General features: G+C 53.2%; 3 protein-coding genes across 6 annotated transcripts in view; 1 reads left to right on the top strand and 2 right to left on the bottom strand.

The window, feature by feature from the left end:
* Positions 1 to 1,309: 1,309 nt before the first annotated feature.
* LOC111162255 (zinc finger protein 48) lies at positions 1,310 to 5,842 on the bottom strand. Of its 3 annotated transcripts, none has more exons than XM_022526537.1 (3): positions 5,711 to 5,842; positions 5,079 to 5,172; positions 1,310 to 3,925 (listed from the first exon to the last, which is right to left on the bottom strand). In XM_022526537.1, the coding sequence occupies exons 2-3, from the start codon at positions 5,155 to 5,157 to the stop codon at positions 2,124 to 2,126; spliced, it is 1,881 nt and encodes a 626-aa protein (XP_022382245.1). In that variant the 5' UTR covers positions 5,158 to 5,172; positions 5,711 to 5,842; the 3' UTR covers positions 1,310 to 2,123. The 3 variants fall into 3 exon arrangements, with proteins under 3 accessions (XP_022382245.1, XP_022382243.1, XP_022382246.1); XM_022526535.1 differs by lacking the exon at positions 5,711 to 5,842 and adding an exon at positions 5,340 to 5,448; XM_022526538.1 differs by lacking the exon at positions 5,711 to 5,842 and having other exon boundaries at positions 5,045 to 5,090.
* A 7,571-nt stretch (positions 5,843 to 13,413) lies between these two features.
* Positions 13,414 to 17,229, top strand: LOC111162235 (septin 1). Its single transcript, XM_022526504.1, has 11 exons — positions 13,414 to 13,464; positions 13,640 to 13,730; positions 13,843 to 13,929; positions 14,156 to 14,279; positions 14,587 to 14,721; positions 14,817 to 14,934; positions 15,801 to 15,902; positions 16,038 to 16,137; positions 16,356 to 16,491; positions 16,763 to 16,853; positions 16,958 to 17,229. Exons 1-11 carry the CDS (start codon positions 13,462 to 13,464, stop codon positions 17,042 to 17,044), a joined length of 1,074 nt encoding a protein of 357 aa, XP_022382212.1. The 5' UTR covers positions 13,414 to 13,461; the 3' UTR covers positions 17,045 to 17,229.
* A 490-nt stretch (positions 17,230 to 17,719) lies between these two features.
* Positions 17,720 to 20,501, bottom strand: part of LOC111162187 (myosin light chain, phosphorylatable, fast skeletal muscle) — a 5,745-nt gene continuing 2,963 nt past the window's right edge. For both annotated transcript variants that reach the window (XM_022526412.1, XM_022526413.1), the window contains exons 2-8: positions 20,128 to 20,166; positions 19,395 to 19,490; positions 19,070 to 19,145; positions 18,768 to 18,872; positions 18,583 to 18,661; positions 18,001 to 18,049; positions 17,720 to 17,910 (exon numbers count right to left, since the gene is read on the bottom strand). In XM_022526412.1, coding sequence (XP_022382120.1) covers positions 17,806 to 17,910; positions 18,001 to 18,049; positions 18,583 to 18,661; positions 18,768 to 18,872; positions 19,070 to 19,145; positions 19,395 to 19,490; positions 20,128 to 20,130 — 513 coding nt within the window. In that variant the 5' untranslated portion in view covers positions 20,131 to 20,166 and the 3' untranslated portion in view covers positions 17,720 to 17,805. The remainder of the gene's footprint in view (positions 17,911 to 18,000; positions 18,050 to 18,582; positions 18,662 to 18,767; positions 18,873 to 19,069; positions 19,146 to 19,394; positions 19,491 to 20,127; positions 20,167 to 20,501) is intronic.

The following is a 20,501-nucleotide window of genomic DNA, read 5'->3' as shown; positions in this document are numbered from 1 at the left end:
GGAGCTACGGCAGGGTTTTTTTGTTTTGTTTTGTTGCTTTTTTTTAAAGATTTATTTATTTATTTATTTGTCAAAGAGAGAGAGGGAGAGAGAGCAAGCACAGGCAGACAGAATGGCAGGCAGAGGCAGAGGGAGAAGCAGGCTCCCTGATGAGCAAGGAGCCCGATGTGGGACTCGATCCCAGGATGCTGGGATCATGACCTGAGCCGAAGGCAGCTGCTTAACCAACTGAGCCACCCAGGCGTCCCCGGCAGGATTTTTAATAGGGAGCGACACAAACAGATGTAATTTTACAAAGATCACTGCAGGAGACTGGTAGGGTGGGGAAACACGGAAACCAGCAAGAGCGATCTTCCAGACGCCCCCCAAAGGCCTCCGTTCAGGCCTATGGGTGCGTGTGCCCCTAAGGACCGAAGCCGCCAAGGACCCCAGGCCTGAACGCAGCATTTCGAGTGTGTAGAACAACTTGGCAGGGGTGGGAAGCTCGAGAGGAAGGGCGCAGTAGGGGGCTTCCATTGGTTTCTAGGGAAGCCGGGCCCGTTGTTAAGATCTCGCGAGAGCCTCTGTCCAGGGACCAATACCCCACGGAGACCAGCCCAGACGCCCAGCCCGCGAAGTTGCAGAGCGGTCCTGCACTTCATTTCTTAGATGGGTGAACTATCCTCGTCTTTTTTTTGTCACTGGCCAATCACGTCGGTTCCTCTTTGCTTTCTTTCCTACTGGCGCCCTCCTCGGAAAAAGCTAGGAATTGGGAGTCTTGCTCTTGATGACGCATGGGTCGCTGGGAAAATATGGTTGCTTTTTCCGGGGGATAATGAGGCATCCCCTTTGCCCTCCCTTTGGGCTAAGCAGTCAAATGACCTGCTTCTCGCCCCCCCCCCAAAAAAAAAGGCCTCGGGGAGGCGGGGTTTCCCAGTAGGCAGAGTCTCAGTGTGGGGGACCTCCGTGCCTGAACTAGACAGACGGCCACATTTCTCCCTCCCCCACCTGTCGCCATAGCAACGGCGCTCCCCGATCTACTCTTCCCCCCCACCATCCCCGGGCGCCGAGTGTTTTTCCTTTTAGGGGTCGCGCTCGACGTTGTGACGTAGGTGGCGCCTGTGGACAGCCAGAACTCAGGTCTGGGGCATCAGCTGACAGACCTGATGGCCGTTTTTTCCAACTAGCTGGAAAGCGGCTGACTATTCCAACTTCTTTATTTGACCGGCTCGAAGAGGGCAAGGGACCCTCACAAGTTTACCCCGAGTGGTGAGGCTTTGACACCTTCCCCTACCCCCTCCCGGTACACATACACAAGCAGAGTCCAAGCTTCAGACAAGAAAGTTTATTGGCGAGGAGATACACAGAGATGTGGCTGTCCTGCCTTGGAGCTTCCCTGGCCTCTCCTCACTCCAGTCCTGCCCTCACCCAGCCACTTTGTCTCTGCTGCCATCCACCAGGACCTGGGCTTGGCATCGAGTGTATGACTGCTCCTCCTGCTGTTTCTGGTCTATTCAGCCAGCGTCCAGGTGTTAGGGCTGGTTGGGGTTCTCCAGGGCAGGAAGGTCTGGGCTGTCCAACAGCACCCTTCCTGGCTAAGACCATGTCTAGTGGCCTAAGACTGCATACTGCAATCCACATAGCAATACTTTTCCCATCAGAAGGTTCAATATGCCCCCTGCCTCTCTACCACCCCCAAACTCCTGAAGTCTCACTGCTGTGGCTCATAAAGTCAAAACAACCCTGTTTGGTGCTGGCCAGGGTGCTGGTCTCCTAGAGGCAAAGTTGGGTGGGATCAATTCTTAACAGGTTAAGAGGCAGCAAAATTTAGGGATTTTTAGGGCCCTCAGGCTAAGGCCAGTTTATTCATTCAATATTGAGTGCCTACACTATTCAGAATATGAGGCAGTGTTCTAGAAGCTGGGGGTATAGACCATACCATCAAGGTCCTGACTGAGCCCAGCCAGGACAGTTTCCTGAGCTTCAAGGTCATTGTCTCCAATCTCTATTTCTATCTATTCACTCCTTTCTCCCACTTCTTCCCCTCCTTCTCCCTCCCACCACCTCCCCGGCCCTTTAGTCTCTGCTTAAGCAGCAGACACCCTCCCTTTGGTCTCCTGGGCTTCCATCTTCACTGGACCCCATCATTCCAGTCCTGTTGGTGGCTCCTCCTTGAGGGGCCTTGCCCGACCCTCCCCTGTCCCAAAGGGCCTCAGAACCAAGTGCCCACGCTGGTGCTTGATGCGGGCAGAACTGTCCCCAAAACCTTTGCCACACTCTGCGCATTTATATGGCTTCTCCCCAGTGTGTGTTCGCCTGTGTTTGACCAGATCTGAGCTCCGGGGGAATTCCTTCCCACAGAAGCCACACACATGGGGCTGGCTGGGTCCGGAGGGCTGGGCTCGGGCTCGGGGTCGAGGGGCTGTGGGGGCCGGGCCAGGGGGGTTGTGTGGCCTCAGGAGAGTGGATGGTGGGTGTGGCCGAGCCCGTTCACCACGGTGGGTACGGAGGTGCTTGACTCGGGCTGAGCTGTCAGCAAAACCCTTGCCGCACTCGGGACAGAGGTAGGGTTTCTCCCCTGTGTGCACGCGATGGTGTTTCACTAGGTCCGAGCTTCGGCGGAAGCCCTTGCCACACTCAGGGCACTTGTGGGGCTTGTCCCCTGCCAGTGGTGGGGGGGGCTCCCCAGCTTGGGGGCCCCCGGGCTCTGGCTCTAAGCCAGGCAGGCCAAACGGCCCATCACCTGAATGTGAAGGGCTTCGAGGTGTCAGCGGGGGACTTGTGCCAAGGGGAGGTGGGGGTGGGCTTGAGCTGGGGGGTGGGCTGGGGATCAGGGGCGCCAGGGGGTAGCCTGGGAAGCTGAAGTCCTGGGGCTCCATGTGAGTGAGGCGGTGGCGGAGAAGGGTGGAACTGAGGCTGAAGGTGCGATCACATTCTGGGCAGGCGTGAGGCCTCTCCCCACTGTGGGTGCGGAGGTGTTTGACCCGGGCAGAGCTGTCAGCAAAGCCCTTGCCACACTCAGGGCACAGGTAGGGCTTCTCTCCTGTGTGCACCCGCAGGTGCTTCACCAGGTCTGAGCCCCGGGCAAACTCTTTTCCACACACGTCACAGCCAAAGGGTTTGGGCCCCAAGTGACTGCGCTGGTGGCTCAGAAGGCTGCAGCTGAGCACAAATCTTTTGCCACAATCGGTGCAGATATACGGCTTGTCCTGGGCCCTGGGTCCCTGGGTGGCTGCTGCGGCTGCTCGAGAAGGCTGCCGTCTGGGCACCACGGGCCGGGGAGGCTGCTCCCCCCGGTGTGTCCGCTGGTGCTTTATGCGAGCAGAACTATCACCAAAGCCCTTGCCACAGATGCCACACTTGTAGGGCTTCTCACCCGTATGTGTCCGCTGGTGTTTCACCAGGTCAGAACTCTGCCGGAAGCTCTTGCCACACTCGCCGCAGATAGTGGGGCGTTCACCAGCCGGGATCCTGGACCGAGGAATCTTTGGGGGGCCTTGGGCTGGTGGTCGGGCTCTGTAGGACTTCTCACCACTATGAGTTCGCTGATGTTTTATACGGGCAGAGCTATCCCCAAAGCCTTTGCCACAGACCCCACACTTGTAGGGCTTCTCCCCTGTATGGGTCCGCTGGTGTTTCACCAGATCTGACATCTGCCGAAAACTCTTGCCACACTCACCACACACAGCAGCCCGATCACTAGCCTGGCCCCAACGTGGCTCTCCCAGGAGCCGGGGACCTCTGTCCCGAGCCTGAGGTTTTCCTGGTCCCTCTCTCTGGACCCACAAGTCATCCCAGGTCTGGATGCCTTCAGGTTTGAGAGAGGCATTTCCTACTTCATGACCTGGGGCCAAATCTTCCTCTTCCTTGAACCCCAAGTCATCCTCCTGTGGGGTATGTTCAAACTCATCCGGCTGAGAAATCTCCACATTCTCACTCCCTATACCTGGGGAAAGAAAAGGGAGCAATAGACCCTGCCCTTTGGCTCAGCCCCTATCTTTGATAACAATTTCCCCAGCAAGGCTTCCTTGACAATCTGCGGTCACAAGGATGCTCTCCCTCTCTCTCCTCTGAACTTCTGAAACACTTATTATTGCTGCCTCTCATTAACAATGGTAATTTCCTTAACATGTGCCCTTAACGTGTGCAAGTCACCGAACTAGGCATCACTGAATCCTTGCAAACAATGCTACGAGATAATACGGTTACTACTCCGTTTTTATAGACAGGAAGACTCAGAGAATTTAAGTTACTTGCTCAAGGTTATAAAGGTTAGAAAGTAGCAAAGCCACATTTCTAACTCAGTTCTGTATAATTCCCAAGCCTGTATTAACCACGTTATACTGTCTCTATTTGGAAAACCTAGTATTTGCTATTTCTATTATATCTTCTTATATTAGCCCACCCTGTAATTTATTACTTCAATCATCTTGCGTGTACCTGAGAGGACTCAGACACATGCCTGTCCCTCAAAATGCATAAGATTGGTAGGAGAGAGACGATCAAGCACAAATAATTATAATTGTGGGCTCAGAATAACTGCTGTCACAGGAGAGGAAATAAGGAGACAGGGCCACGCTTTCACAACAAAAGAAAAGAGTAAACCATGGAGAGGAATGTAAGATAAAGCTGGAAAGGGATGTTGGGACTAGATTAAGCATGTAAGGCCTAGATCGAACACTAGACTTTTGATTAGTAGGCAGAAGGGAGCTAGGGAAGGTTTTTGAGAAGGGAAACGATTAAATCTGGACTTGGATCAATGTGGCCGCTGAGTGCATCACTGAAGAGAACAGGGGTGTGGGGAGGCTGTTGCAATTGTCAGGATGAGATAAAACGAGGCCTGAAGTAGGGCAGAGGCAGTGAGGCTGGTGATTGTCGAGGAGCCGGGAGAGTCCTTGAGATGGAGCCCCTCACGGTCTGACGCACAGTAGGTGCTCAGAAACGTTGGCTCCTTAACCTCGGTTTTTGCTCCCCTCCCCCTCCCCCTAGAAGCACAGTTCAAGTCCGATTTTTCTGGGTCTCAGCCAAACACAGCCCAGCACCGGAGTCCCCACCCGGCCTTTACCTGCCGCTGGCGGCGCACCCGCCCCGGCCCTCACCTGTGCGGGCGCCTCTCAGCTGCTCCCTCTCCTCTGCGCCCTGGAGATCCGGGCCCCAGGGCTCCACCGCGCGCTCCATCGCCCGCACACCGCCCTGAGCAAGGGGACAGACACAATCCCACGGTCACACAGCCATGTGCGGCCCGCGGCACCCTGCCGCTGCCCTCTGCCGGCCACCGCGAGCACCGGGCAGCGGCCAGGTCCGAGGTGCGGGGCGCGGTTCCCGGTGACCCCCGCCCGCGCCGCCGGCCGCCCCTGCACCTGCTGCTCCTTCCGGCCCGCAGCGCCCCCTTCTCCTCCTGGCCGCCTCCAGCTATGTCACCCCGGCACCCTCGCGGGCTCCCCGGCCGGGCTCCGCTGCCCGAGCCGCCGGCGGCCCCGGGATGCGGGCTCCGCGCCAAATGGGGAGGGGGCTCGGACCCAGGCGTCCCGGGGGCGGCCGCCGGGGGCGGGGACGGGAAGCGGAAGCGCAGGTCCTCACCGAGCCGCTCTAGGACCTGGGAGGAGCTGCGCGCCTGTGGGGGCCGCCCGCGTCCTCCGGAGCTCGGTGGCCAGCGGGAGGCCGCGAGCCGCGGACAGGGCTACTCTAAGCCGAGGACAGTGGCCCGAACTCGGTGGTATTAACTGTGTACCTCCTGGGCTGGAGCCGGGTGTTGAGGGCCGAAGACGCTTCCTAATTATCGCTGTGTCGGGCCACCGGCGCCGACCTCCGGGGCTGGCCGACTGTGCCAGCCACCCCGGCCCGGAGAGACAAAGAGAGATCCGAAGACTGACCCAGGGAAAGGGGTGGGGGAGAGACCACGCCAAACAAAGGGCGGCGGAGGGCGGCGGAGACCCCAGACGGGGCGGGGGCGGGGCGCCGAGACACAGGAAACAAAGCGGGGCCGGTCCGAGAGGCCTAGGGCCGGGGGTGGAGTGGGGAGGGGGGCTGGGCTAGGGGAGACCGAGGCCCGAGCAGCAGCTAGAGGATAGAGGGGGACTCCAGAGAAATGATGGGGAGAGGGTCGCGGAGCGAAGACCCTGAGCCAGAGACTCATAAAGTCGTAACCTAAGAGCCCCGAGTCAGAGAGGACACAAAGGCAGAGAGAGAGAGAGAGAGAGAGAGAGACCGAGAGACTGCGACGGCTTAAAAATACAGGAGCAAGAGACTGGCCACCAGAGACAAAGAGATGTAGAAACATAAGAGATAGTTATGAAGCCCAGTCGGAGAAACTATAAGAAAAGGAAGGGAATCCGGAGAGAAGCAGGCCAAGAGGTAGAGGAACAAAAGACAGTGAAACAGGCAGAGACAAAGAGATAGAGACACAAAGAAAGAGCCCACGGGGAGACTAGGGGACAGGTCAACAGACCTACAAAGGCCAAACCCAGGGAGAACCTAAAAACATTAAACCCTGATTCCCAGCTTGGTGCAGCCACTGGCTGCTGGCTGCCATGGCTGGGTCTGTGTTCCCAGGTATCTGTGCTCTGAGCAAGCTTGCCTTTGGGGAAGAGGGGAGTGCCTGGAAGTGTCCCTTGATGATCTGATGATAGGGAGGGGTGACTGAGGTTTGTATATTAATTCACATTTAATTAGCACTTAATGCTAAGCCAAGAGTTTGGGATAAAGAGATGAAACACATCTAAGATTTGTCCTTGGGTGGTTCAATGTGGTAAGCACACCAATCATGAAAAAGAAAGAATTGTGAGGGGCATCTGGGTGGCTCAGATGGTGAAGCGTCTTCCTTGGGCTCAGGTCATGATCTCCAGGTCCTGGGATCAAGCCTCCTGCTGGATTCCCAGCTTAGGGGGGAGTCTGCTTCTCCTTCTCCCTCTGCCTCTCCCCTGCTTGTGCTCTCTCTCTCTCCATCTGTGTCTACCTCTCTCAGATGAATAATAATAAAAAGAATTGTGAGGGCATGAGAGAGTTCCATGTACTGGTACAAGATAGTGTGGGAGAGCAGGAAGAATTCTAAGCTGTGGGAATGAGTCTGCATGGTTCTGGGTGCCTGGTGTGCATGGATGTTAGACACTGACAGAAACCAGGACCACAAATCAATCAGCACATACTTAGGGATCACCAACCAATATCTAGACACTGTCTAAGCGCTGAAAATACTAAGGAACTCAGGAAGCTCTTGGTCCAGTAGAATATGGAGATGTGCGGGTGATGAGCCAGATTCTCTACCAACCTGATAAGAAAAATATGATGGGAGTGGAGAGAGATCTGTCGAGTTGGTGGCTGTGGACTCTGTCTTTAAGGCCATTCCTGCAGTCTGATTCCTGACCTTGTCATTTACTACTGTTTGACCCTGGGGAGATTTCTTCTGTTTCCTAACCTGTAAAATGGGGATGATAATAGCTACCTTGAGTGGTTAGGAATTCACATGTGTTATATGTATAAAGTGCTTAGCCAAAAATATTAGCTTTTACTCTTTTGACTGGAGCAACCAAGAAAGAAACTGGCATTTTTGAGCTAAACCTTTCAGAACAGCTCGGATTTCTGCAAAGTCCAGAGCAGGTTGAAGCGGGGTTTGAATGAACTCCAGGCAGAGGGAATGAAATGAACACCTGCCTACACACTAATTGAAAGCCTACTATGTGCTAGAAGTTTGAGATCCAAAGATGGTTAAAACCTATTCTCCGAGAGGAAGACAGAATAGTTGTGTTTTAATGTGTCATGAGTTCACATAATTGGAAAGCAGTGGAAACTGAAGATAGAACAGTACGTTTATTCATTTGTTCCACAAACATTTCCTGGAGCCCCAACAGGTGCCAGGCACTTGAGCTGGAAAACAGAGGTAAGAGGGTACCAAACGACAGAGAGCTAGCCCCTCTTGGAGGAACCTTCCCCTGAAGGGTGGCCAGCCCGCACGCCATACTCATCACAGAGCTACCTTTGACTTTGGGAAGAGAAAGCGTGGAGTTACTGGGTCTGAACCTGAATTTGGGTCCAAAGGTGCAGAAGCCCCTCTAGAGATGCCTGCTGGGAATATAAGGTTGGTGGCAAGATGAAAAAAAACTAATCCAGATGATTAAATGCGAAGATGTCTATCTACTATATATTACTCCATAGGACTCTCAAGGTAGGATTTTTCTCTGAACAGGCCCCAAAACTTACTGCATGAATGAATGGACATAATTCACTGGAGTAATAAGTGTGTAAATGGAATATTGTGCTACCCGTAATTCATGTTATCTCTACAAGCCAAGAGCCTTTTTCTTTTTTTTTTTAAAGATTTTTAAAAATTTATTTATTTGACAGACAGAGATCGCAAGTAGGCAGACAGGCAGGCAGAGAGAGAGGAGGAAACAGGCTCCCTGCTGAGCAGAGAGCCCGACTCGGGGCTCGATCTCAGGACCCTGGGATCTTGACCTGAGCCTAAGGCAGAGGCTTTAACCCAGTGAGCTACCCAGGCGCCCCCAAGAGCCTTTTCTGTAGGGCAATTTGTTAACAGGCACAAACGCCTCAAATATGTGACTTCCTTTGACTCAGTAATTCCCCTTACAGAAAGGCCTAAGGAAACTGTTGGACAAGTACACAATGATGGCTTCAGAAACATGACCAACCCAGGCCAGCATTGTTCGTCAACTGAGAAAAACCAGAGTCAATCCAAGTATCAACACCTATAGAAATGATAATGCAGGTGACCAACAGATACATGAAAAGATGCTCAACATCCCTGATCATCAGGGAAATGCAAATCTAAACTACAATGAGGAGCGCCTGGGTGGCTCAGTGGGTTAAAGCCTCTGCCTTCAGCGCAGGTCATGATCTCAGGACCCTGGGATCTAGGGTCCATGATCCCAGGGCCCTGGAATCGAGCCTCAGGGCTTGATCAGGCTCTCTGCTCAGCAGGGAGCCTGCTTCCCCCTTTCTCTCTCTGCCTACTTGTGATCTCTGTCTGTCAAATAAATAAATAAATAAAATCTAAAAGAAGCAAACAAACAAACAAACTACAAGGAGATTTCCCCTCACACTTGTCAGAATGGCTGAAATCAACTGTACAAGAAACAGGTCTTGACGAGGATGTAGAGAAGAGGGAACCCTCATGCACTGTTGGTGGGAAGGCAAACTGGTGCCACCACTGTGGAAAACAGTATGGAGATTCCTCAAGAGGTTAAAAATAGAGCTACCCTACAACCCAGCAATCGCATTACCAGGTATTTACCTGAAGAATACAACAACATTAGTTCAAAGGGATACATGCACCCTGACTTTCATAGCAGTGTTATCTACAATAGCCAAATTATGGAAGCAGCCCTGTCCCAGCTGGATCCAGGGATCATAACCTGAGCCAAAGGCGGATACTTAACGACTGAGGCACCCAGTTGCCCCTGTAAATGAAATCTCTTTAAAAATAAATTAATAATGGGGCGCCTGGGTGGTTCAGTTGATTATGCTTTGGCTCGGGTGATGGTCCTGGGGTCCTGGAATGGAGCCCCGCGTCGGGCTCCCTGCTCCCCGGGGAGTCTGCTTCTCCCTCTCCCACTCCCCCTGCTTGTGTTCCCTCTCTCGCTGTGTCTCTCTGTCAAATAAATAAGCTCTTTAAATAAAGAAAGGAAGAAAGAAAGAAAGCCACAAGAGAAAATACCTTTATAGGGACATATTTATGGGGAAAATAATCTTCATATAAGTGCCCCCGCCTGCACAGTTTAAACCAGTGCTGGTCAAGGGTCCATCGTACTTGTGTCCCCCAGAGGGGAGGAGCTCCGAGTTTTAATTAAGACCTTAGGCCTGCTCAGCTTGATAAGAAATACAGGAGGAAGGGCTGCGGTAGAGTGAGGAGGGTTATAATTATCCCTTCCCTTGGCTTCTCCAAGTCCTCTGTTTATCTCTTTGTTGCACGACATTTTTAGCACCCATGCTCTGTGGCACACTTACGGGTGGCTGTCTCCGTCTCCCCAGAGGCCAAAACCCTGAGTCCCTGTTTGGATCCTCAGCAAGGAGCAGTCACTAGGTTTGGGATGATGACACTGTCATAGCCCTCCGCTCAAGTCATGCTCGCAGTAACTAGCCTTCTGTGGGAGCTCATCTCAAATGCTGGATACTGAACTAAGAGCTTTATGTTCATTAGACCATATAATCCCCAATGTGACCTAAGAAGTACAATTATTAATTTAACACTTAACAGATAAAGAATTGAAGTCACAGAGAAGTAAAGCATGCCCAAGATCACACAGCAAGTTCGTACATCTCTTAATCCTCTGACGGTGGGGGTGGGGGCGCGGGGGTACCAGTCATTAAGCATCTGCCTTTGACTCAGGTCATGATCCCAGGACCCTGGGATCTAGCCCAGCATTGGGCTCCCTGCTTCCCAGAGAGCCTGCTTTTCCCTTTCCCACTCCCCTGCTTGTGTTCCTTCTCTCGCTGTGTCTCTGTCTAATAAATAAATAAAATCTTTAAAAAAAAATCCTCTGACCCTTGAACAACTTCTGAGTTTAATGTGGCAGGAGATTCCAATCCCCCATTTGATAGATAAGGAAAGTAAGACCCAGAGAGGTCCTGGACTTGATGTCCAAGGTTACACAAAGGGGACAGTGATAGAAATAAATTTGAGTAAGGACGGATACACACATGGCAACATGGATGGATCTTAAAAAATGGTGCAGAAGGGGGTGCCTGGCTAGCTCAATCAGAACAGCATGCAATCTTGATCTCGGGGTCATGGGTTCAAGCCCCACATTGGGTGTACAGATTACTTTTTTAAAAAGCTTTAAAAAGTTTTAAAAAGTGCTGAATGAAAAAGTTAACAAATATGTATTCATATATATATGTGTGTGTATATATATACACATATGTATGTATAAGACCATTTGTGTAAACATGTAATGTTACTACACATTTTTTTGAAATGTATACAAACCAAAAAACTATACACGAAGCACATTAGGGTGGTTGCCTTAGGGTCAGGGATAGGAACGTGCTACGATGTATACCTGTCTGTTCCAGCTGCCATAACAAAAAAGCACAGGCTGGGAGTCTTAAACAACAGACATTGATTTTTCTTATAGTTCTGGAGACTGGAAGTCTCAGCTCCCAGCGGCAGCAGGGCTGGTTTCTGGCCTCCTTGGGTGGCAAAGAGCCACCTTTTTACAGTGGCTTTATGTGGTCATGTGACCTTTCCTCTGCACCTATGCAGAGATCACAGGTGTCTCTTCTTATAAGGACACCAGACCTATGGGATCAGGGGTCCTTACAACTTCATTTAACCTCAATTACCTTCTTCTTCTTCTTTTTTTTTTTTTTTTAGATTTTATTTATTTATTTATTTGACAGAGAAAGCGAGAGAGGGAACACAAGCAGGGGGAGTGGGAGAGAGAGAAGCAGGCTTCCCGTTGAGCAGGGAGCCAGATGCAGGACTCGATCCCAGGACCCTGGGATCATGACCTGAGCTGAAGGCAGACACTTAACAACTGACCCACCCAGGTGCCCCCTCAATTATCTTCTTAAAGGCCCTCTTTCCAAGTCACATTGAGGATTAGAGCTCCAGCACATGAATTTGGGATTGGGGCATGGGGGGAGAAACATAATTGAGTCCACAACAGCGGGTAACAGGGAAATAATAAATAGAACCATAAGGAGTGGAGAAAGAAAATGAGGTTGGAGCAGTAGACACGATCAAGCTCAAGCCAGGCCTTCGAGGCCCTAGGAGGAGACTAGCTTTAGAGGCTCAGAGAGGTGACTCAGTTCATAAAGGCTAAAGCCTACAGTTCATAAAGAGCTCGTGTATACAGCTGATCAGACTCCAAAGCTCATGGCATTCAAAACTACTTGGGAGTCCTGAAAACCAGGTGGAAATGTGTGTATTTCATTTTACCAGGAGAAAAATGGAATTTAGAGAGGCAGTGACTCACCCAAGGTCCCATAATAAGTGGGAGAACTGAGGTTTGCAGAGCTTTCTGCCTCCAAAGCATGGCTCCTTTTACATGTTTTGCTAGCCTTGGGCCATGACCAACTTCATTCACTCATTACTTCATGCACACATTCATCTAGGATATTACTTCCCCACACCTGCTTTGTGGCAGGCCCAGGGCAAGACACTGAGGATGCAGAAATGAAGAGGACATGGTCCATGACCTCAGAAAGCTCAGCCAGTAGAAGAGATAGCCAGATAAACAAATGCAAGCATTGGGGAAAGGTCTGTGGAAGGTGTTAGAGAGTTTGGAGGAGGGAAAACGACTGTTCCTGGCATAATTGGGCAAGATTTCCTAGAGAAGCAAGCAGAGATCTTGGAATCAAACCCTTGAAAGATCTGGAAGAGCAGAAGGAAAAGCTCAATGTGGACAGAGTGAAGGATGTGGACACTCTCCAAGGAGGAGTGAGGGATGGTTGATGAGGTCAGATGTGGAAAGCTCTGGCTCCCAGGCCAGAACTCAGAGTTAATTCTGAAATTACTGGGAAGGCCCTGAAGGAGGTACATCAGGGGACTGCCTTGGCCAGGATTCTAATGGAAGGTCTCTCTGGCAGTGGTGTCCAAAGACTTGAAGTCCTTTTAAGAATCAGTTGCACAGGGGTGCCTGGGTGGCTCAGTGCGTTAAGCCTCTGCCTTCGGCTCAGGTCATGGTCTCAGAGTCCCGGGATCGAGCCCCATATTGGGCTCTCTGCTCAGCGGGGAGCCTGCTTCCCCCCACTCTCTGCCTGCCTCTCTGCCTACTTGTGATCTCTCTCTCTCTCTCTGTGTCAAATAAATAATTAAAAAACCTTAAAAAAAAAAAGAATCAGTTGCACAAAGGGGTGCCTGAGGGGCTCAGTGGTTAAGTGTCTGCCTTTAGCTTACGTCATGATCTTAAGGTCCTGGGATCAAGCCCCAAGGTGAGCTCCCTGCTTAGCTGGGGGTCTGCTTCTTTCTCTCCCTCTGCCCCTCTCCTTTCCCCTCCTCCCCTATTCACGTGTAGTGTGGTCTCTCTCTACCCAAATGAATAAATAAAATCTTAAAAAAAAAATCAATTGCATGAAAAAAAGAAAAAGAATCAGTTGCCCAAGCTAGTAAGGAAAATTGATGGCCCCCTCCATCTCTAATCCTATTATGACTTTTGGTCCACTTAGACCCTGGGAACTTTTTTTTTAACCATCCCAGTCAAAGCCTTCATCTCACTTGTTAGAGACACCAATCTGCTTCCTTCCTCTCTGCCTACACCCCTCCCTCCCACTAGGGTGATGGGGCTAGAGTAGGGGCTTGGAATAAGTGTGTGCAGAGAACTGAGGTGCCAAAGTTTCCCATGGGGGCATAGCCAAAGGGATCCAGGAAGTGAAAACTCCAGGTATTCTTGGTCTTGGCTTTCCCCACCCTTTCAAGCATCTCAGCTTCCTACACTGCCCTCCCCCTTATTTGCCACACTCGACTTCCTGCCCCACCAGAGGAAGTGGGGAGAGACAACAGGTGCAGCGACAGCTAGCAGGGTCATGGTGAGTCCTTCTGCCCCAGAATACAGGCATCTCTGCCCTCAGCCCCCAATCCCCAGAGTAGCCAGGCTCAGGTCAAGCCACAGTAGGCTGACTTCTCTCCCGCAAGGGCAGGTTATCCTGCGGGCCCTGCCTGATGCTCCCAGCAGCCTCATACTGTCTGCCCTCCCACCAACAGGACAAGGAGTATGTGGGTTTCGCCGCCCTCCCCAACCAGCTGCACCGCAAGTCCGTCAAGAAGGGTTTTGACTTCACACTCATGGTAGCAGGTCTGATGGGTTTTGGACAGGGGATCAGTGGTGGGGGCTGGGAGTGGGCTTCCTCCAGAGACCCTGGCTGTCTCCTCCCCTGACCAGGTGGGAGGGTCTGTCTTATCTACAGGGGAGTCAGGCCTGGGAAAATCCACCCTCATCAACAGCCTGTTTCTCACCAATCTCTATGAGGACCGGCAACTGCCAGAGGCCAGTGGTAAGACCCTCCCATCCTCTCCAGAGACTCTGTCTCTCCCATCCCCAGGCTGTGCTCTCTTTCTTTTCATTTGGCTCTTCCCCTGACTTTCTGGGGACTTGGGCAGCTCGTTGCTTTTCTCTGAGACTCCTCTGAAAAATGGGTGGGACAACTGTAATTCTGAGAAGGGAAATCAGTCCCGGCTCAGACCCTTACCCAGCTCCCTGGCCTCTCCCCGTCCCCACAGCTCGCTTGACACAAACGCTGACCATTGAGCGCCGGGGTGTGGAGATCGAGGAGGGGGGTATTAAAGTGAAGCTGACTGTGGTGGACACACCTGGCTTTGGGGACTCCGTGGATTGCTCAGACTGGTGAGGAGCAGAGGAAGGAGCAGGGACTAAGCTGCCTGATGTGGCTTCTCTGTGAAGACAAGGGCTGAGTTCCAGGGCTGGTCTGCTCTGCCCCTGCCCTCCCCAGAAGGTGGGGCCTGCTTCAGGGGCCCCGTGGCCCAGAGTGCCCGTGTTTCCCGACATCTGACTACACCCTGCTGATCTCTCCTGATGTCTTTAGATGGAGCCCAAGACACTAGTTCCCACCCCCGTAGTCCTGGCTGGCCTTGCCCCTTCCTTGCCCTGCAGCCACTCTTCTCTGACTGTACTCCCTCACCCCACATCCCAGCTGGCAGCCTGTGGTGCGCTACATCGAGGAGCAATTCGAGCAGTATCTGAGGGATGAGAGCGGCCTGAACCGGAAGAACATTCAGGATTCCCGTGTTCACTGCTGCCTCTACTTCATCTCCCCCTTTGGCCGAGGGTCTGGGGGACACCCTGAGGGGTGGGGGTATTTGGGGAGGGGCAAGGAGGGTTTCTGTGGCCTAAGGCTGAGCCCTGACCAATCTCTCCATGCAGGCTCCGGCCCCTAGATGTGGCCTTCCTCCGGGCAGTGCATGAAAAGGTCAACATCATCCCGGTCATTGGCAAAGCAGATGCCCTGATGCCGAAGGAAACCCAGGCCCTCAAGCAGAAGGTGTGTCTGGTAACCTTTGGTTGCTTTGGCCCATGTGAAGCCAGAAGTCGTTATCACATCTGAGCTCGGCTTTGACTTCTTTGATCTTGGGATTGCCTTTGGGAAGCCTAACAGGTCAAGCTACACTGTGGGAGAAAGTTTCCAAGGAAGGCTGAAGGAGCCATGTCCCTGGAGGCCCGGAATACAATCCCCAGACTGGATACTTGGCTAAGGCCTATTTGAGGGTGGCAGCAAAGACTTAATGACTCCTGACATCTCTCCAGCCCTGGGAGGATGACCCGCCTTGTGACTTCAGAGGCCCCTCCCACTCTTTCTGCTTAGGCCTCTCTCTCCAGGGCTTTTGGTGTCTCCCTCATCTTACAATCTTTCTAGGCCTCAGTCATCCCTGTTAGGGTGTCTTTGTCTCTTTTTCACCATCTATATCTCTCTCATTGTCTGAGATTTATTTTTAAGATTATTTCTTTATTTTTGATTTTTATTTATTTTTTTAAGTAGGCTCCACGCCCAGCGTGGAGCCCAACACGGAGCTTGAACTCATGACCCTGAGATGAAGGCGTGAGCTGAAAGCAAGCTGGATGCTTAACCCACTGAGCCAACCAAGCGCCCCAAGATTTTAAGTCATCTCTACACCCAATGTGGGGCTCAAACTCAGAACCCTGAGATCAAGAGTCACATGCTTTACTGACTGAGCCTGCCAGGCGCCCCTCTGAGATTTTGGTCTGGGGCATCCTGTATGTTACTATCTCTTTCATGTCTTCCTCTCTGTCTCTGACCACCGGGAACCTGTGTCTCACTGGGTCCAGCCAAGCAATGTCTGCAGCTCACCGCCTCTCTGTTTCTCACCGTCTGTGCATGTCTGCTCCTAGATCCGGAACCAGCTGAAAGAGGAGGAGATCAACATCTACCAGTTCCCTGATTGTGACTCTGATGAGGATGAAGACTTCAAGAGGCAGGATGCAGAAATGAAGGTGCAGAGGCAAAGGAGGAAGGCGCAAAGAAGCGAGGGAGGTGGATGTGGAGGTGGAGGCTGACAATAAGGTTTTGGCGGGGTGCGGGGTGGGGGCGGCATGTTCCAACGGTGATCCCTGACTCCTGCCTTCCAGGAAAGCATCCCTTTCGCAGTGGTTGGTTCCTGCGAGGTTGTGAGGAACGGGGGGACCCGTCCGGTGAGGGGACGCCGCTATTCCTGGGGCACCGTGGAGGGTGAGTAAGGTGGGCGCGGCTTCTGAGGCCAACAGGGAGCCCAGAACGCCTCTGAGTCAACCGCACCCACCATATGAAGTTGGGAGTCCTAAGAGCCAAAAGAGGGGTCCTCGGACTTAAAACCCTCACCTAGAGCGGGGGCAGGACTCGGGGCAGACCCGACCCGACCAGTAGGGCTGGACTCAAAGCTTCCTGACGCTCGCCGGTCCGCCCCTCAGTGGAGAACCCACATCACTGCGACTTCCTGAACCTGCGACGGATGCTGGTGCAGACCCACATGCAGGACCTGAAGGAGGTGACCCACGATCTGCTCTACGAGGGCTACCGGGCCCGCTGCCTACAGAGCCTGGCCCGGCCTGGGGCTCGTGATCGGGCCAGTCGTAGGTGAGAGCCCGACCTGAGTCCCAAGGGCTCCCAAGTTCCGGCCCTCAGAGTCCCGGACCCGGCCTTCACCACCCAGACCACTCTCCCAGAATCCTTCCCCGCCCACTTTGCTTACGGCAATAGAAAAGACAGGGCCCTGCCTCCTAGACCCCAACCTCGCCCCACGCCCCGCCCCGCTTCTGCGACCCACAACGGAGTGTCCCGCCCTTGATTCCCTGTCCCTTTTCCCTCCGCCCCCTAGTAAGCTCTCCCGCCAGAGCGCCACAGAAATCCCGCTGCCCATGCTGCCTCTGGCAGACACCGAGAAGTTAATCCGCGAGAAAGACGAAGAGGTGAGCAAGGATCTCTCTCCCCCCATTCCCCTAAGGCCCGAGTCCTCTTCGAAGTCCCTCTCTGGCCTCTCCGACCCCACGCCTACAATCTTGCCCCGGTACAGCTGCGCCGCATGCAAGAGATGCTGGAGAAGATGCAGGCCCAGATGCAGCAGAGCCAGACTCAGGGAGAGCAATCGGACGCTCTCTGAGGACCTCGCCCCGCCCTGCTTTACCTCGGCTCCGCCTTCAGTCGGTCTCCTGACCAATCCTGGAGCCCCAGCCCGAGAGGCCCGCCCCGGCAGGCGGCTCGCGGGCTAACAGATTTGCCCAGTCCTAAGTCTGTAGCCCCGCCTTTGTCCCCGCCCCAGCTTCCAGCCCCGCCCCGGGCCCCCCGCCCCGCCCCTGGTCCCCAGCCCTCCGCTTTTCAATCAAGTTGTGACTTCAATAAAAGCAATTTCAGGGATGGGGTGGCTCAGTCTGTTCAAGTGTGGGACTCTTAATTTCGGCTCAGGTCACGATCTCAGGGTCTGGGATCTAGCGGCCCTGGGCTCCCTGTTCAGCGGGGAGTCTGCTAGATATTTTCTCTTTCTCCCCCTCCCTCTGCACCTCCCTCCCGCCCCGCCTTGCTCGCGCGCTTTCTCTAATAAATAAATCGGTAAATCTTAAATAATAAAAAATAAAAGCAGTTTCCCTGAGGCCACGCGAGTCTTCCTTTCCCAGAGGGAATAAGTGGCGGGTGTAGCGGGTGGAACGAAACCGCCCCAGCCAGACCTCTGGGCCACGAATCATTCATTTGTTGGGCGCTGGCTTCCTGCGGGGCGGTATTTCAGCCCCGCAGTCCCACCGGAGTCCCTCTCCCACAAACGCACTGAAGGCGCCACTGCTAAGAAACAGAGACCAGTTTAGTTTTATTAGAGTCGGGATGGGGGTGGCTGCAAGGCGTTGGCCAGCTGAGGCCTAAGAGGGTCCCCTACTCCTGGTCCTTGGCGTCACCATGCGTGATGACGTAGCAGATGTTCTTGTAGTCTACGTTGCCTCCCACGTCGGGGGGGAAGGCTGCCCACATGTTCCTGATCTGGGGAAAGATGCAGGGGCGTCTCCTACGGGTTCTGTATGCTGCCCTCCCCCTTCCCTCTGCTTCTCCCGGGCCCCCTCCCCTGCTCACCTCTTCCTGGGAGAAGCGATCACACTGCGTGGTAAGCAATTCCTCCAGGCTGGAGAGAGGTGACATATGGGGAGTTGAGATTGGGCTTCATGGTTCCTTTCCACTCCCTCCCACCTCATCTGGTTGCCATTCCTAGTATCAGCTTGAAAACCGAAGTCACTCTAGATCCCTCACTGGTCTTCCAAAGAGTCTGGACTCCCAGTTTTTGCTCTTCCCCTCCTATATGTGCTGTGAAAATGTAATCCTATGGCCCATTTCCACAGTCCTAATTTTTCCCTTAGCCCCTCCATCATACCTAACATTTGGTAAGAACTTAAGGAGGCTTGGGCACCTGGGTTAAGTCTGCTAAGCAGCTGCCTTCGGCCCAGGTCATGATCCTGGGATCCTGGGATCCTGGGATGGAGCCCAGCTCAGCAGGGAGCATGCTTCTCCCTTTCTCTCTATCCCCACTGCCCCCATGCTCTCTCTCTCTCAAACAAATAACATCTAAAACAAAACAAACCAAAACAAAAAACACCTTAAAAAAAAAAAAAAGAATTTAAGGAGGCTTTGTGTGCCAGAGAAGCTGGAGGCGTCACTTACAACTGCTTCTTGATGGTGCCCTTCCCCTCAGGGTCCAGGACCTTGAAGGCGCCAGTGATCACATCCTCAGGGTCGGCACCTGGAGGATCAGAAGGCACATGAAGCTCAAAAGTCGCTGAAGGGTCTGTCCCTGAAAGGTCCGGGGAGAGGCAGCTGGGGGCTCAGACCCCGGACACCTCATTCACCTTTGAGCTTCTCTCCAAACATGGTCAGGAAGACGGTGAAGTTGATGGGACCACTGGCTTCCTTCATCATGGCATCTAGCTCCTCATTCTTCACATTGAGGCGCCCTGGAGCAGGGTGGGGGAAGCTGGAGTGGGGTCCCATGGCCAAGGGTTGATCCTTCCCATAAATTCAGATCATCCCACCCATTTTTCGTCTGGGTGGACTGAGGCCCAGCATGGAGCCGGCAGGGCTGAAACCCAAGGCTTCTGAATTCCTGATACTCGGAAGCCTTGAATCTTTACAGGTGGGATAAGGGGCTCACCCATGGCTGCGAAGGTGTCCCGAAGATCTTCCTTGTCGATAATGCCATCCCGGTTCTGGTCGATTACCGTGAAGGCCTGTGGAAGGCAGGGGCAAGGAGAGGTTAGGTCCCCCGTGGCCAGGCTTCAGCATCTTTACCCCAGGCAGATCAGATTCTGGTCCCCAGCCAGCTGTTCCCTTGCATGCCAAATGGGGAGGGGAGCAAGGAGTTCCAAGCCCTTCCCCTCCCCCCAAACAGGTGCACATTCCAGGGAGGCAGTATTGAGGGGAGGGGCGGCAGGGGGTGCCTTTGGTCAGTCTTCAGTCTCCCTTCTCCCCTTACTCACCTCCTTGAACTCCTGGATCTGAGTCTGGTCAAACATGGAGAAGACATTGGAGCTTCCGCCCTCTGCCACTGCCCTTCTCTTGGCCTTCTTGGGTGCCTGGGGTTGGGGTGGGGGTGAGGAATGGGCAAAGGGGTCCACGAGCTAATCCCTCCTCCTCTTTGGAGGCAATGGATTAGATTCAGGGTTCTTTGAGTTGAGTCATTTTTTAAAAGCAACGCTTCTGGTTTTAGTCTTTCCCCTCCTTATGACCTCTTTGCTGAGAGGACATGCTTTGGTGCAACCCCACATTCCTATCCTCCATCCTTCCCAACAAGTGGGACTCAACAAGTCCCCTTCTCAGTGCCCTGGGCTTGCCTCCTCTGAGTCCCGGACTTGCTGTGTGACCCTGATCTACTCACTCACCCTGTCTGAATCTCTGCTCTGTCATTTATAAAATGGGAGTTGGAATCCTTGCCTGACTGATCCCAGAGGGTTTTAGGAAGGGGGAGTGCAGGAAGCTATGGAGCATGCATTGAGAGGGATGGGTCTCCTGTGAGTGGAGAGTCTGGGCAGATGATCCTTGTCAGACTTAGGCAGATTTAGACCATGGTTCTGTATGCTCCTCATCAACAATGCCAAGAAAGAGAGGATTCATCTGTTTCCTCTTACTGGACTGGGAATCGGCTACTTTCTTTTAAAAAGTAAGGCTGCCTTGAGGTCAGAAGGATCTGGGTAGGGGCTGGGGGATTCTTACCATGTCTTCAGTCTCCTGGGGGCAAGGCTGTGGCTCTGGCTGGAAAGGAGCAGAGTCAGCCTGTGCCTGTCCCTCTGGGGTTATATAGTCCTGCCCCAGGGAGCCCTCAACATACCAGGGTAACCTTAGCCTTGTGGGTGCCCACCCCAGTTACCAAAATAGCCCAGCTCAGGGCCTCTCCTTTCTTGGAGGGCCAGCAGCAGCTGGAGCCCAGGAAGGGAGGAGGGAGTGGGTCTTGGGATGCATGTCTCACTAGGACCTGGGCAGGAAAGGATGTTCTCTTTCCCAAAAGGGGGAACCAAAGGAACCAAAGTGAGGTACAGTACTGGGAGGAAGATCGACCAGGCCCCTGTGCCCCTGAGTGGGATGGGTCC

The sequence above is a fragment of the Enhydra lutris genome, unplaced genomic scaffold (genome assembly GCF_002288905.1).
Source record: "Enhydra lutris kenyoni isolate GAN:26980312 unplaced genomic scaffold, ASM228890v2 scaffoldscaffold90, whole genome shotgun sequence".
Classification (NCBI taxonomy): Eukaryota; Metazoa; Chordata; class Mammalia; order Carnivora; family Mustelidae; genus Enhydra; species Enhydra lutris.
The sequence above is the reverse complement of the archived record's forward strand: the minus strand, read 5'-3'. Positions and strand labels throughout refer to the sequence as shown.